The sequence below is a fragment of the Terrapene carolina genome, unplaced genomic scaffold (assembly GCF_002925995.2).
Source record: "Terrapene carolina triunguis isolate 2854851 unplaced genomic scaffold, T_m_triunguis-2.0 Scaffold714, whole genome shotgun sequence".
Classification (NCBI taxonomy): Eukaryota; Metazoa; Chordata; order Testudines; family Emydidae; genus Terrapene; species Terrapene triunguis.
Window position 1 is genome coordinate 20,659,841 of NW_020665065.1, and position 16,765 is coordinate 20,676,605.

The following is a 16,765-nucleotide window of genomic DNA, read 5'->3' on the forward strand; positions in this document are numbered from 1 at the left end:
TCCCTCCCATGAAACCACGCCACTCTGTGAAGCCCCAGACCCAGACATACCCATTTAGGCTGCAGAGGATGGAAGACAGACCCATGATCAGGTTAGCCATAGAGAGGGCATTGGCGACATTCTTGCGGACAAACTCCAGAGCCTGGGCTCGGCCTGCTTGCTCACTCAGGAACAGCTTCTTAAAGTGGTGAAATATACCTGGAACCCAGCAGGGGGAGACAGAGTCAGGACGAGAAGACCTTTGCCGCTGCCTTTCCAAGAGGAAACTATTTAAGCATAGATCCTTGAAGAACAGGAGAAGGCCCAATGGATCAGCGTTGAGTCTATAGTTAAATTCCCCAAGTATCTGTGAATCCGTTCTAGGGTCAAGCTGAGGGAGTCTTAGAGAGGGCGAATTTTATTGTGTGAACATGGAGCTAGGTTTTTAATGGAGATCCTATTGCAATGTGTCCGGGGACACAGAACTGCTGTTAAAAGGGGACGGGAGCTTCTTGGCCTTATAGGTTTTTTTCCTTAAATAAAAGTAAAGCCAATAAAACGCTAAATACCAATCGCAGCCCAGTTTGGATTTTAAAGAGTTGATGCAAAAGTGGTGGAACGGGGGACAAGGACTAGTGCCCCCCAACTCCAATACTCTTGAAGGAAGGATCTAAATATAAAGTTTGCTTTTGGGACAGCCTTACAAAGAGGGGAGTTTTCCTGCTATTGGTGTGTAAATTAGTACCTGACTGTTGTTCTGCGTGGGGAGACCTGAGACAGCCAGCAGTTCCTCTGCCATTAAAGGGGCCAGCACTCATCTTGGTGCTTCCTTTGGCAGCTGTCAATGCTAATATGCCAGCCTGGCTGTAGCCCTTCTGCCCCACATCATGAGACGATTAACATGAGATTAGCTCCCAGAGGTGGTGTTTTTTAAAAACCATACATGCTGCCCAGAGTATTTTCATGCACTTTCAAGCCTTAGTTTCACACCTGCCTAATTACTAGGCACTGCATGTCCTCACTCACTCAGCTCTTGCGATGATCTGGCCATTTGCAGCCTTTGCATTCTTATATATACACACACGTGTATATATTCATAGGGATGGATGTCTTTTGCCTTCCTCGGTCCCTTTAGCCCCCCTCCCCTGAATAGCAGGTGACGGAGGGGAGGAAAGACTGCAACAATAAGATGTTATCTCAGGTAGTAGCCCAGAAGAATTGCTACCTCTATAGACTTCATAGGAGGTGACATTCCTGTGCAGGGGGCTAGCACAAAGCCTACGCACCACTGAAGTCATCAAAACTGGGTTTAAATGGAGCATAGGGCTTGTGCTGGCCGAAAGTGATGGGAGTTTATGCACGTTAGTTTTGCAAGAGATTGGGGGGCAACACATCAATTGAGTTCTAGGCCACCGCAGCCAAAGATAACACCACAAATGAAAGCAATTCACTCTTCAGATGTTCAGCCCAGTTGCCCCATTAGCTTTCATTCACCCCATTCTATAACCACGTGCCACAATTATACAATTGAATATGCATTTTATAAAAAGCTTATCAGAAAATTCTTAAAGCTGTTTCTGCTTTACTCCCCCACACCCAACCACTAAAACAAACATTATTTTTACTTAGGAAAAAAAACCAAAAACCAAACTTACAATAAAACCAACCCCATGTTTTAAGCTCTATTTATCTTATATACCTATAGGGCTACTCTTTAGAGAAAAGGTTAAGGGTCATGTCCTACTAGTGTGTTTTGCACCCTGCCCTTGACGTGTTTCCAAAGCCAGGCAAGTTCATGAGATTCTTCATCTGAAAGAAAACAGCATGTCAGAGCAAAAGCCATCAATGTGAAACGAGTCAGATTGGTGTATACGGCTTTACCGCCCTCCCTTCAAGCCCTCCCAAGGCTCATACTGGGACAAGACAGTAAAAGCCAGGATCTTGTAAGACACATCGTTATCAACGGTTCACTACCACTTGCTCTTGTGAAAACAGATTTCCCACGAGGCAGCCATTGGGCCCCCATTTGGAGGTGCCATCTGCAGTCAGGCTTATTCTTTTTAAACTTCAGTGACCTGCTCACTTGTTCCCTCTTTGTACAAAAGCACAAGTTAGTTTTTAAAATAACTGTTAAACATCCCATCAAAACTGTAAAGCTGTGTCCATTCTAGGCAAAGTCAGAGGAACAGAGGGAACTAGTCCACTTAAACGTAATACTTGAGCAGATAAAACATGCACCTGGAGGACTACAAAGTCTATTTACCCCACATTACAAACAACCCCATTTAGATTAACATAAAACACAGCAAAAGGTTGTTAGAAGAGGGACCATTTACATCAGTGGGCGCATTTGAAATGTTTTATTGACTAAAACCAAACTATTGTCAAATTAGTGCTCATTAATCACTGAAATGAGATACCTGCTTAAAAAACAACCGGACCACTCCTACTAGCAAATCTCCCAAGGTAAAAATGCAGGAATAAGAACAGGAGTACTTGTGGCACCTTAGAGACTAACAAATTTATTAGAGCATAAGCTTTCGTGGGCTACAACCCACTTCTTCGGATGCAGAATGTTTCCTGTGCTCAGGGCTTGTGGGGAGCAGTCAATTACATCCAACTTTTCAAATGAACTGGCTGAAAAATATTCTGTAAGAAATAAAAATCTAAAGGACAGATTCTTTTGTAACCATCAAACACTGAACAGCTGGACTATTGGTTCTTTTAGCATCTGTTCCATTTTTGTAGGTCGTGTTCTTTTACCACAAGCTAAGAGTAATCAAAGGTTACAGACACCATGGAAAGAGAGGGAAGTAACATACAAGAAATCAAGGTGATTTCCATATGAATTAAATACATGTTTATTTGTAGACTTGGGACCAAATTTGCCACCTCACTTTGGATGCTCTATAAACCCATCTTCAACAACCATTTAAACCAAGTTTGCAGCCACTTAGCGCCTTTAGGCTACTGTGGTGATGCAAAGTGTACTGGTGATACTGGCTCATGATATTTGCAGGGATAAGGCTGTTTACAGGATTACACCCATGCACTCCCACACAATTCAGTAGATGCAACCAAGGGAAGAGTCTTGTCTCTCTATCTCGAGTGCTTTTTTAATTGCACTGCTGGTTGGAGATTGGGAACAGCAATGAAGAAATAACATTTTTAAATATATTATAATTGCACTTTAACGTTTCATCTCAGTCATTTAAAGACTCCAATATTACGGTTTATCAAAGGAATAGAAGGCCACCTATACGTACAAACCCCCCCCCCACACACACACAAAAACGGGAGGGAAGGGCAGGAACAAAAGAAAAAACACCCCTGCCCTCACTTGTCCACCTTTGTGCAACTATGGGAACTGAAAACAGCCAATGGTAAGAAGCCATTTCAATCATTTTGTTCGATCGCTCATTTTATTCTCTGGGGCAAAATCCATCCCTATGTAACACCATTGACTTTAATGGGTTTGTACTAGGCACGAATGTAGTTTTGTATGTTACAAGTGACCTGGCGTCAGATCCTGTATGTATTGGGCATTCCATTGAAAACAATGGAGGTTCTGGGTTTTCAGCAACTGAAACCCAGCCCCAGGCAGAAGGCCCACTTGCAAGGGCCTACGTACCATTTAAATCCCATTTAACCCTTGAAAATAGGGTTTATGGAGGACGTAAGAACACCACAGTGCCTTGCAAGCAGCCCTCCGTACTGGGTGAGTATCACCCAGAGTGCCAGACTGAGCCTTCTATTCGGAGACCCATTCATTCCAGCCTGCAGAGTGTTTTCCCGGGTTACACACATTCCACTTTGTACCCATTTGCTTTGTTTTATGTTAATTCACCTGCATTCTATATTTTCCAGCAGGAACCGTTAGCACTGGGACTTGGTTTCCTCGATCAGTTAGAAGGGAACTTGTTCTCCCTCTCTATTGCAAGGACAGTGCAGCCATGTTGCAGGGAGAGTTGCAAAACATCTCGAGCTTGCCCTAGCTGGATTTGGTGTCTACCCAAGGTGAGATTTTTGTCTTCCCTATGTAATTTTGCAGAAGAACCTCAGGTGATCCTTGGAGGAGTCCTATTCAGGTACTGACCCAGCCAGATCCTATTTAGCAACATACTCTGGAGGCGCAACTGCAAGATGGGCATAATATAGTGCATGTTTTATGTGCTAAAATAGTATTTTAAGTGAACAGCTCTCTTCATTCATATCCCAAAACACCAGTTAACAGCTCCTTAGTTTGGTGCAATAAGTGGACATCACAATTCATACTATACCTCTCAAATGGAACACATCTGTGATGTTTAAAGACAAAAAAAGACTTCTTTGCCTATAAATTATTCCATCATCAGGTACTATTCCCTCTGCTTTTGAATTCCTAATGTATTGAACACTGAACATTCACACACAACCCTTCCCCTCCTCAATAATCACCACCCGCCTCATTTTATTTGTTGCTTTTGTTGGAATTCAGCAGCCAAATGCAAATTTAACAAGAGACCCTCACAGAGTCATAAATTTAAAAATCTAACCCCTGATATCCAGTTTTACTCCTTTAGCTTTTCCAGCTGAATTGAACAAAACACTTAAGAAATATATTTAAGGAACAACCCCTGTTGGGACAACTGTTCTCCCCCCACACCGAATGGACCTTTCCCCATCTCTATGATTTTCTGTCACAGTTGAGAGGTAGGTCAAAAATTATTGCAAATGTCATGAAAGTGTTTTGTGTTCATACACACAGGTGGATCTAGCTCATGCTAGAAAATTCCCAGAATGAGCCTTGCAAGTGTCTTTTGCTTAGATGCCAATACCGTTACAAGTCCAAAATTTAAAAACATCCAAGATCTCTGCTGGGATTTTTTTTTCATTATCATGGTTTGATGTACAACAGCTGTTCTCTCGCATTATGAGCTTCTTCAGAAGAAACAGAACCTCTGAACTGAATCTGCCAGGCAGCTCCTTGCTGGGTTTTTTTATTCTATCACTGATACTGGCTCAAGTTTTATTGATTATGAAACAGTTATTTTTATAAGGAGCATACAACAGGGTCTTGACTGAGTGTTAATGGAAACCTATCAAAGACAGACGGGCCTGATTTCCCCCTCACTCACACTGGTGTAACTCCAGAGTAACTCCACTAATGTCAGTGGAATTACACCAGCATAGATGAGATGAGAATCATGCCCTGTGCAGTCCTTCACACCCGGGCAAAGTGGGTATAAATGAAATCCACCATGTCAGATGTCTCCATTCACTTACACTCACTTGCATTCCCTACTCAGGCAAGGCTCCAATTGACTTTAATGAAGTTTTGTAGAAGAAAGCCCTGAAGAATCCAGCCTTTGCACACTAAACCTGATTAACCCTTGGGATGAATGTCACCCCAATCCCAACGGGGCCTGTATAAGCTTTAGAACACCACTAGCCCCATAACTAGGGGCCTTGTTTAGGCCCTCTGCACTGAGATGACTTTCACTCTTTATAACCTCATTCTTACAAGATAAGTTTGAGAAAACAGAATATCCTAAACCAAAATTAGGGCATTCAGGAGATGTGTCTTAAAAAGGAGGGCTGAGCAGGGTTGTTACATAGATTAATTCTTTGCATCACTCCATAGTTGTAGGGGGACTAATTAAGTCAGGGCATTAAATAAAGAACTCTGAACCTATTATAAGCCCGTACGGTGACATCGATGAAAATCCAGGCTTATTAAAGTAGCCTCAGAACTGTCACCACTGACCCTCCTTCAGCCCACAACATCTGGAAAGAAATGTCAGGAAAAAAAATAGCAGGATATATTCCTCAGCGCCACAATAGCAGCCAGCTTGATGGTCTTCAGCCAGATCACAAGTGAGTAGCCTTGAGGGCTGCCTGGTGAATTTCAAGATGCTTAGATAGATATTCTTGGTAGTTGTTATCCAACAAAGCAGCCATCAAAACTGATAATTCACTAGACGTAGGAGACAGACCTTGCGCACATGCATTATGCCAATGGAGTTCTCGACAGCGTGACAGAGAATGGACTCCACAGTGTAAGTTTTAAAATTATTTGTCCTCTTCCTCCCCTCCCATTTCCCTGCTCCCATGGAGGTCAATACAAGTTTTGCCACTGACTTTAATGGAACCGGACTGGGCCCTTAAGTTATAGGACCTGATTCTCATCTCACACCAGATGCATACAAGTCTAACGTCCACTGACTGCAGTAGTGTCCCTCGTTAGTCATTCTGGTGTAAGTAAGAGCAAAAACCAAAAGTGACTCCACTGAAGTCAAGTTTCAGTGCTGTAAAACGGATGAAAGTGAGAGGAGAATCAGGCCCATAGACTTATGTTAACTTCTTGCAGCCATGTCACAAAATAGGGACAGACGTTTAGTTTAAATAAGCTAAATCCTTACTCCAAACTCCCCTTTGATTGGATTGTCTCTCAGTTTTGCTGGTGTAGATCCAGAGTAACTCTGACAGGAATACTTGTCATTTTGGATTTACATCAGGCGAAATGAGATCCGAATCCAGTCCATTAACTTCAATTGTCGGAATAAGGGCTGACGGATATGGCCCACAGAAGTGTATTTTTGAAAATAATGTTTTATTCCTTCTCCCATGATTTTCTTTCAAGTTAAATATCCGCCCATCCCCTGAGAGTTAAAACTTAGTTCTTCTGAAGAGCCCTGTCGAGTTAATGAATACTCCTGGCCCCATATGAACTGTGGGGTTACTAACCACCTCAGAGTTGCTGCAGACAGGAATCCTCCCCAGCAGAAATCTTGGATTTTAACAATCAGTGAAAACAGAGAAAAGCAGCAACAAAAAGATTAGAATCTTGATACCCAACGATGCTTTTGGCATCACAATGGCCGGCTGCTAGCATCAGCAGTAACAGAACATGGAGAGAGGGTGCTCAAAGGGTTTAAAAAAAAAAAAAAAATCAAGTATGAAATTGGCATTTCTTTACCTTTCTGTTGTAAAAAAGGGTTTATCCACTGGCCTCCAGTAAGGCAAGTTTGTTCCACTTTTGAGCAGTGTCTTTCACAATAACCTGTGTACACTTGCATCAACTGTGATTACTTGGGGGAAGGAGGTTAAAACATTCAACCAATGAGTGTTAACTATCAACATCCCACTCCCATGTCCACAGGGCCGGATTCTCCTATCACATCAATGAGACTCCATTGGCTTCAGCAATGTTTCCGCAGTGTGACAGGAGGATCAGGCTCAGCGTGTCTGGCGTGGTGTGAGGCAGTCTAGCCTCCCCGCATTTAAGGCACAATCCAGCTCCCATTGAAGTCAATGAGTCTTTCCAATGGGGGCCGGATCAGGTCCTCATGCCATATGGGCCACATTCTGCCTTTGGATGCACATGGGCCTCTCCTGTGGAGGTCAATAGGAGTTCTCAGCGTAGGCTAAAGCAGGCTGGGCTCCTGCAACTTCTTTAATTTTTTATATCCATGTGCAGAATGAATTTTGTTATGTGCACCAATATGGAGGTGATGTGTGGTGGGGTTGGGGCCGAGGGGTTTGGAGTGTGGGAGGGGTCTCGGGGCTGGGGCAAGGCATTGGGGTGCAGGGGGGCAAGGGCTCTGGCTGGGGGTGCAGACTCTGGGGAAGGGCCAGAGATGGGGGATTTGGGGTGCAGAAGGGGGCTCAGGGCTGGGGCAGAGGGTTGCGGTGTGGGGGTGAGGGCTCCAGCTGGGGGTGTGGGCTCTGGGTGGGGCCAGGGATGAGGAGTTTGGGGTGCAAGCTGCCCCGGGGCTCTGGGGGAGAGGTCACGGTGCCTCTCCCTGCTGACAGCAGCTCCGGGGCCAGGGGAGAGGCCCATGGCAGCCCTGCACGCCCCAATTTGCTCCCCTCCCCCCTACCTCTCTCCTCTCCAGGCCCCTGTGGCTGTGCACCTGTGTGGCCCTTTATAGCTTGCTGTGCGGCCACGCAGCTTAGAGGGAACTTTGGGCTCCTGTATTTCTGAATACAGAACACCATTGCTAGAGATATGATAATGCCTCTGTTTCTTGGAGCATTTCCAACGTGAGCTGTCCAAGCCAATGAGCTCATTATAGATGAATTGTACCCAAGAAAGATCAAGGCAAATCCTCACTAAGTCATCCAGGTTGCAAACAACACATCGCCTAACCTCTACCCGTCTACAGAGAAAATCTTCTTGTGGAAATTCCCACTTCAAGTATTCCTTTCTCTGAGTTTCCAATCTTGAATTAAAAAAACCAAAATGCTAGATCAGCAAAATGATATTGAAAATGCTCGGGGAAACCCTAGTGAATCTGAAGAAAAATTCTGTCTCTCTCCATCCAGCTAACACTCGTTGGTGCCAAGAAAGTGTCTGAAAAAGGGAGCGGGGGTTCTTTGTGCACAGTACACATAGTACTATGCAAGTGGGCTTCTTGTATGGCTGGCTTATTTTAATTGTGACATGTTTTCATAGATAGAATCATAGATTATTAGGGTTGGAAGGGACCTCAGGAGATCATCTAGTCCAACCCCCTGCTCAAAGCAGGATCAATCCCCAAATGGCCCCCTCAAGGATTGAACTCACAACCCTGGGTTTAGCAGGCCAACGCTCAAACCACTGAGCTATCCCTCCCCGTAACGTGGCTTTAAAAATTGTTGCTTTTTGTGGCTTCCTGCAGGGACAGCTAGACGGAGAGCAAATATGCCTCTTCGTATAAACTGAAAACAAGATGGCCAAGTTCAGATGATCCACAGTGGAAGAGTCAGAAAGATGTTTAAAACAATAAAATAGTTCTAGGATAGGTTTAGATCGTATTCAAATTCAATGTAAATCTAGCAGGAGGCACTCTTCTGGCTGAAATGAATATAGTTATTGCTCATAATTTACACATTGGCATATTGAAAAGGAAGTGACAAGAGAGAATGCAGGGTTTCCCCCAAGATTTTAGGTAAAGGTGTGGACAAGTTCCCAGATGTCTGAATATGCAACCCCAAATGTCCAACAGAGCGTAAGTGGCTCCCTGTGGAGTTAGTTTAGAGCTGGTTAAGAGGGGAGCAAGGGCTTTACGGAACAGAGATGAATGGGAGGAGTTGGTGCAGAAAATGATGTCACCAACCCCTCCTTAGAGCTTAGGGGAAACCCTGCAAAGGAAGAGGAGAGCAGGGAAGGCTCTAGAAGGTTTTCCAGTGTCCCTGCTGGGCATGCTCAAAGTGGTGCCATTGAGCAGGGGAGACAAATTCAAAGTCAATTCTAAGAGCATGCAGTTTCACCTGCCAGGAAGCCATTGTGGCCCAGATTCTCAGGTGATGTATACAGGTGTAGCTCCAATGACTTTGTGCCAATTTGCACCAGCTGAGATCCTGACCCCGCAGGTGGTAGTTTTATCGTCTATGAATGACTGCTGACCTACCTCTCTTACAGGTTCAGACACAAAGTATGCCTGTTAAGGTGACACACACATCCCTTATTTGTCCCCTTCACTCAAATTTTATACGGGCAGTGACAATTCTCCACTAGGTAAGAGGGAATCTGAGTGACTTGCAAAGGAATAGGGGAAATGTGTCTCATAGGTAAGTGGAAGGAGATTTTGCTTCTTGGAATAATGTTGCTGCAGTAGACTCCTATGAAGATTAAGTGGTGAAATGATATTTTTGTCTCCAATGAAGCAACTGTTTGTGCTACCAACCCAGAAGGGCCATCCTGCACGTTAGGGACCTACCATATTCTTAATCACCACCTTATACTTGAAAAGAGTCATCTAGATTTCAAAACATGAGCTTTTTTATGGTAGCATAAGAGCTTTATGACAGCTGGCATGGGTTGATGCAAAGGCTGAATCTAAGAACCCCTAAAAACTGTTGTCAGACTAAATTAAAGTAACTCCTCCCACCAATTTGGAGAGCTAAACTCAGACAAGCCAGCATGCTTAGATGCTATGATCAATACATCTCCCTTCAGTTAATCCCATTAAAAGGGACAGCCTCAAGGTTGTAGATCCAAAGAGCTAACCTATATTTGCAAAAACCTACATAATTCATTAACAGCTCCATACTTATATGCTATTTTCTCAGATAAGAAAAAACCCATGCAAGTCACCCAGCAGCCATGCATGCAAGTTTCAGAGAACATAATTCTGATATGGGAATTTCAGTATCAAGCTCCCAAAGGGTGATTAAGCAGCAGGAAGAAAAATGGGACTTAAAAAACCTCAGTGTCCTTTTAAAGGACAGATTTGCAGTAAAATTCCCCTTAGTCTCACTATAACTAGTTTGGTATGACTTCAATTAGCTCAGTCTACCAAGCAAAAGCCTTTCAGCAAAGTTACCTTTAAAATATGAACGTGCTTCCCCCTCTCTCACCTGTTCACAAAAGCATGGAAGGTGCTGCTTACAATGCAAGTTATCAATTTCCAGCCACAATTAAACGAGACATGTCGCACCTCTGTTCTCCAATAATACAGTGGCAAGGAGACAACAGCCTAATTTTCATTCCCTGCCTGCATGATCATCCCCAAGGACCTGCCTCTTCACTGTCTTACATCTTGCGCAGTCATTTACACCTATGCAAATGGGTGTAAAACACTAAACTTCTCACTCACATAAACTAGTGTTACTCAACAGTAACGCCAATGAAGTTAATGGCATTACACTCGCTTTTCACCACTTTAAGTGCAATCAGAATCAGTCCCACAGGATTTAAACACTATCTCTGCTAACGCCGTTGTTCATGCTGATGTGAATGGGACACAATTAAGAGACTGTATATTCCTCTACATTCTATAGCAAGGTCCCCTGATTTCTCTGGGACACCAGTGCCGAAAAGTAGAAATTCTGAAGCAGCTCCAGGAAAATGTTGTGGTTTCTTTTAAAGGCTTTTTTTTATTTACATATGAAAATGCTTCACACAATCACTATGATAGCTCCTGCATCATTTTAATGTAGATATAAATAAATTTGTTTTACACTCCCACAATATTTGCAATGCACTGCGTATTGGCAACTCAACAGCAGTGCAGAAGATGTCAGGGAGAAGCTGAGGTTTTGGCAACTAGGCAGGCATGGGCTGAACATATTAGCTGAATTCACTTGCTAGAGTGAAAGAGTTAACAGCAAGAGCGTTTAAATTTTCATCATCAGCCATTTATAGCCAACACGCCACTGACATGAATGGGGCTAGTCACCATCTCTCAGATGTTGTTCCTGGCTGGCTGCATAATCAGCAAGACAATTCTGCATTGATGTAGGCTCAGTTCACACTTAGAAGGTTATCTGGCAAACACAGGGGCTAGCACTTTTCAAAAAACGAAATGCCCTTCTGTAGCACAGGACAGATTCTGTGACACTGTCAAATAGATGGGTATAATTAGACCTATTGAGACTGGGGAGACACCCAAAACCTGATTCTGATCTCACTTATCCTGGTTTTACACCACCATAATGCCATCGACTTCAAGTGGAGTTTGCCCTGATTGACATCACTACCAGAGAGAACACAGTCTGGGCTCAAGGTCACAAGAATGGTTCAGGACACGTTTCAAAATTACATCCCAGGCACACAGGCCAGTACAGCACGGATGTATCGCTCTCATGTAATCCTTCCGCAGTGTGGGGGGGATTTCACCCATGATTAATTTCAGAAGGCAGGTATAACCTGATGCTGGTATCTTAACCCAATGGAGAAACTGCTGCACTGAGAGGCTGTGAATGCTAATCTCATGCTCCAAATCCAATTTCAGTCACTCTGCAATCAAGCAAAACTGGAATTACATTTTTTAAAGAAATTTAACCCCCTCTCTATTCAAACCTTAAAGACAGTGTTTTTGCATGACTCAGCTACATCAAATGTATTCCTTGGCTGTGAGAGGGAAGTATTTAAAATAGGATCCAATTCCTGTTTCCCAGTGCAATCACCTCTCTAGTTCAAAGCAGACTGAACTCAACCCTTACCAACTGCACAGGAGTACACAATTGCTAGTTCAAGCTGACTGCAGCCTGCTTTAGGCTAGCAGGGGAAAAAAGGATAGTAGGAGAGAAGCAGTTATCACATGAGCCAGCTAGATTCTCTCATAAGAAGCACACGGCAGCCTCTCTATTTGTATACCTCCAGTGGAGTGAATGTGAAAAGAAGAAAATAGTCAGAGACATTTAAAAACTAGCAACATCACACAATCCTGATACTGTAGGGCCCATTCAGGAGAGGATTTCTAAGTAAAAATGCTCCCTTGGCCACAGACTGTGTTTTAGGGGAGCTGGAGAAATGCTAATTCAGAACCTGTGTTTTCTGACTGTTTCCTCATTATGTGGAGGGCAGCATATTACGGCATAGGGAACTGCGATCTTGGAAGGTAACTGTAGTGGGGGAGTTGTTTGGTAACTAGTAGTTACGCGATCATTAAAAATCAGTTCATTAAAATCAGATTGTTAAAGTTCAGAAGTAAAGATGGATCATGCCCAGGAATGGCTGTGTGAAAAACCTTCTAGAACACAGACATGGGAGGAGGAAAGAGAACACTCAAACCTATGTTAAAAGAACAACAAACAAACAAACCTCCAGCAATATCAAGGAAGGAATTTTATGGACATCACAGAATCACACACATTAATGTTAAAAATTACAGACCAAATTCTGCCTTTGGATGCGTGCGCACAGCTCCTAATGACTTCAATGAGATTTGCATGCACCCATCCATCGCAGGATGTAATTATTTGGCTCCTTGGTCAGCCTATCACAAACTGAGACAGAAAAGGCCCTGATCCAAGAGCCGTTAAATTCCATGGAAAGACTCTGGATTCCAACAGGAAATGGATTGGGCCTCAAGTTCAAGAACAGTGTCAGGCTTAACTTTCAATCTCCAGGCTTTGTTCCTTGTCAAACCAACACTTACATTGCACTTGTGTGTGTGTGTGGGGGGGAGGAAGGTATTTTAATACACACACACACACGTTAAAATGACACTGCGAACCCAGCAGGCCAGGCTGGCCCGAGTGTTAAATGATTATGTTTAATATTTTAAGCTCTTTGAGGCAGAGACCATGTCTTCCTATAGGTTTGTACATTAAGTGCAATGAAGTCTCTTGCTCTTGGGATGACAGGAGCCTTTGGATGCTACACCATTAATAAGAGATCAAGTTTTATTTTTTCCATGAAGAACTGAAAAGAAGGGGAATGACTTTTGGCTGAATTCATCTTTTTACACCTTGTCTCAGTTGTACCAGAGTAAAAAACCTCAAAAGCCAGTGGATTGTTAATCACAAGTAATTATTAAATCTTACATCTACACGTTGTGTAGTTCTTTATGTGGCTAAGCCTGGTAGGCCACATTTCAGCCCAAGGGCTGGCTGTACCCTTATACTTCGGCCGGGGGGAGAGGGGGAACTAAAGTCACCGGGAACTAAAGTCACCGGGAACAGGCAGGAAGAAAGGGTGTGGAACCGCACCCTGCTTGACTCTGCTCTGTGCTCCTTTCCTCTATAAACAGTCCCTTCACAAGCATTCACAGGGCTGGGGCTCTGCGGCGTGCGATGGGATGTGCTGGGACCAGATGCTCCACGTTAAGCTGGTGGATTCTGAGAAGAACTCCAGCTTCCCCTTCACCTCCAATTCCTCGTCTAGGACAGTATGGGCTGAACATGTGTGGGAGGTGCAGAGCCAGTGGCAGAATGGCTTCTGAAGGATCGGGCGTTGGCAGAGGGGGAATGGGGAGCCCAGGGACCACTGTCTGCCTAGGCCACAATCCCAGGATCTGTGGAGTTGTAGCCTGAAATCCTGCAGCGCTACCAGACTGCAACTCCTTCCCTCAGCTCAAACTGTAATCAAAGCCAGAAAAAGGGTCCCATTAAGAAGGGCAACACAATTTGCCAAGAATGACCAAAAGTGGATGAAAAGTTTTGAAATTCTAACCCCAAAACAAGTGATGAGCAGAGGGCATACAAAAACGTTCACAAATTCCCCCCATTTTCCAACCAGCTGCAAGAACTACTGGACAAGCTTGGTGGTTGTTGTCTCTTTGTGGTTTCTGGTCTAAAATGAAATCTTCTTTTCTACTCCCGCCCTAATCTATACACTAACACACCTCTGGCATCTAAACATCCTTTCATGATAAATGGAACATTTGCTCCATGCTTCCTCTCTGGTTCCCAAGTTGTATGGATGCTGGTTTGTTTGTTTGTGTTTTCAGTGAAAATAGAGCTGGGTCAGTAGATCAGTGTGCAGAAAGAAGTAAGACATGCTCAAAGTTTTAAGAAGTACTCACCAGAAGGGGGCGACACCATCCACATCTTTGCTGAATTATTATGGGATACTGCACTCTTCTACTACTGAAGACTAATAAAAACATTTATAGAGAGGTTAGATCATGCGCACAGCATCTAGTTATCATTGCCCAAATTGTTCATCTCAATTACCAAATGGGTATTATAAAAGGCCAATTAACTGGGGAAGGCTCTGCCAGCATCTAAATACACCCACTTTGTGTGTGACTTGTTACCAAAGCAAAACAAAAAACACCTTCAAGAAGTGCCGTTGTACCAAATACCCAAACTTCCCTCGTGGCCGAAAGTACAAAAGCTACACGCCAGAGATGGGCATATCCTTTGGAACTATACAGCTAAGCATTTCTGCTTACTTGCACAACACTCATTACCACTAGGACAAAGCTTGCTTCACACTGTTAAATAAACAATGCCAGACTCCAGATCAGCTGACAGAAGCAGGCTCAACTAGCAAATAGATTGCTTGCTTTCCTGTCTCCTGTGAAAGCCCCCACCGCTGTGCTTCGGGGTAGGAGCATTTGGTTCTGGAACTACCTGAAATCGAAGCGCTGAGATTCTGTGCATGCGTTTGAGCTTTATTGGTCATTGCTGCAGGACGTGAGCATCCACATGGCAGTGACTAAACTTGCAGGCTGGGTCTTCCAAGGAGCCTAGATGAGTTGGGGGTTTAAATCCCACTGATATTCAGTGGGAGCAGAATTCCTAACCCAGCCTGCACTAGGCTCAGAATGAAACTTCCTAGGACTGATCCGGGGACAATTCCACAGGGTGTTATGGTAATTACTGTACTCTGAAAGGAAGATTAGTGCTTGTGCAATTTCAAGACCAAACTTGCTAATACAAGAGAATCCCTGAGATCTGAAAGACAATTTACTAAGCTTAGAAACACACTGTTAAAGGGCGAGGGGGGACCACCCCTTCCCTCTTACAGAGAAAACCTTTAAGGAAACGGTTACTCTTACTGTATCTATATGTTAATTAAGTGGCAGAGATGAACTAAAAGTGATTTTGCTATAAGGCCCTGTTCAAAAAACAAGGTTTAAGCCTGAAGAAAAGTTTACCCTCTGCTGGATCCAGTTACACTTCCCTGCAGTCGGAGACTTCCCTGGTATTTCCACCTCGCAGTGCATTGCATTTCTGAAATCCCAGGGTTCATCAGAGACTGCTCTGAGGTTTCGGAAGTGCAATGTTATCATTCTAGAGCATGAAGAAGGGGAAGTGCAAGGATGAGTGAATGGAGGGACAATAGCAGATGGATCCTACCAGGCTTGGCCTTGACTGCCCAGGGCACTGGGGCTGGTAGTCAAGAGGCAAGGAGTAGGGCAGGGCTATGAGGCCAGAGAAGGGAGATTGGGAAAATCTGGGGGAGGCAGCAGGGCCCAAGGGTGATGGGGAGCCCAGGGAGGCAGCACGGACCAAGAAGGATGGGTGGGGAGCCCGGGGGAACAGCGGGGATTGGGAGGATGGATGAAGAGGCAGCAGAGGCTGGGGTGATTGGGGGATGGGGGCGGGAGGTCAGTGGGAGCCAGGAGCGATGGGGGTGGGAGCAGGGGAGGCAATGGGGGCCAGGAGCAATGGGGGGGGATGGGTGGGGGGCCAGTGAAGGCAGCGGATGCAGGGGCAATGGAGGGGATGAGGGGGGCTAGGGAGGCAGTAGGGGCCAGGAGCAATGGAGGGATGGGTGGGGGGCCAGTGAAGGCAGCGGATGCAGGGGAGACAGCAGGGACAGGGGCAATGAGAAAGGGGGAACTTGCTGCAGGCGGCTAAAATCTCCATACACATGGATCTGGAAAAGAGGTGTGGAGAAGGGGTGCAATCTGTCCTCCCCTAATGTTCACATGTGACAGCTTTTCAAAAGTGTAGAGGGAAAGGGAAGGTCTGAGCTGGAGTTTGGGGATGGAAGGGCGCTCAGAAGGTTGGTGTAGTTCCGAGAATACTTTGGAGCCACCCTCTGGGGGGGACACACACACACACACACACACACACACACCCCCCGCACCAGAGCTTGTCAGGTAAAAAACTCACAAGTGCTCCTTCTAACCCTCAGAACATGAGCAGGCCCGTTTTTATTGGGGGGGGGGGGGTAGATTTTTAGCCACTAACTCCCTTTGAGCAGCTTAACCCATCACAGGAGCACCCCTTCCTTTGCAAGAGACACCTCGCAAGTCCAGTGCCCATGGCAACGGAACCAGGAGGAAAAAGGCTCCTGACTGTAAGGGACCAAAGTGCTCAGTTTGCAAATCACCAGGGCCGGCTCCAGGCACCAAGCACCCAAGCTGGTGCTTGGGGCAGCACCTGGAGGGGGGCGGCGCGGCGCTCCAGCCGCCGGGGAGAGCGGGGCCACAGCCGGGCTCGCCGCCCTCCCCCCGGCGCTCTGGCCGCCCTCCCCCCTGCGCCCTCCCCCCGGCCGCCAGGGGGAGAGCCGGGCTCGCTGCCCTCTCGCCGCCCTGCCCCCGGCGCTCTGGGGGGGGGGGCGGCCAGAGGCTTTTTTGCCTTGGGCAGCAAAGAAGCCAGAGCCGGCCCTGCAAATCACTCAGCCAGCGCTCGGTTT

At 45.3% G+C, this 16,765-nt stretch overlaps 1 protein-coding gene across 3 annotated transcripts in view; it reads right to left on the reverse strand.

Moving 5' to 3' along the window:
- The window catches only part of TMEM269 (transmembrane protein 269), a 33,355-nt gene that overhangs the window by 15,769 nt on the left and 821 nt on the right, over positions 1 to 16,765 (reverse strand). The window contains exons 1-3 of one of the 3 annotated variants that reach the window (XM_024215682.3): positions 14,196 to 14,270; positions 1,724 to 1,788; positions 51 to 198 (exon numbers count right to left, since the gene is read on the reverse strand). In XM_024215682.3, coding sequence (XP_024071450.1) covers positions 51 to 100 — 50 coding nt within the window. In that variant the 5' untranslated portion in view covers positions 101 to 198; positions 1,724 to 1,788; positions 14,196 to 14,270. Of the gene's footprint in view, positions 1 to 50; positions 199 to 1,678; positions 1,789 to 14,195; positions 14,271 to 16,765 lie in introns of those variants that run through there. The other 2 variants (XM_024215680.3, XM_026659949.1) reach the window with 2 other exon arrangements.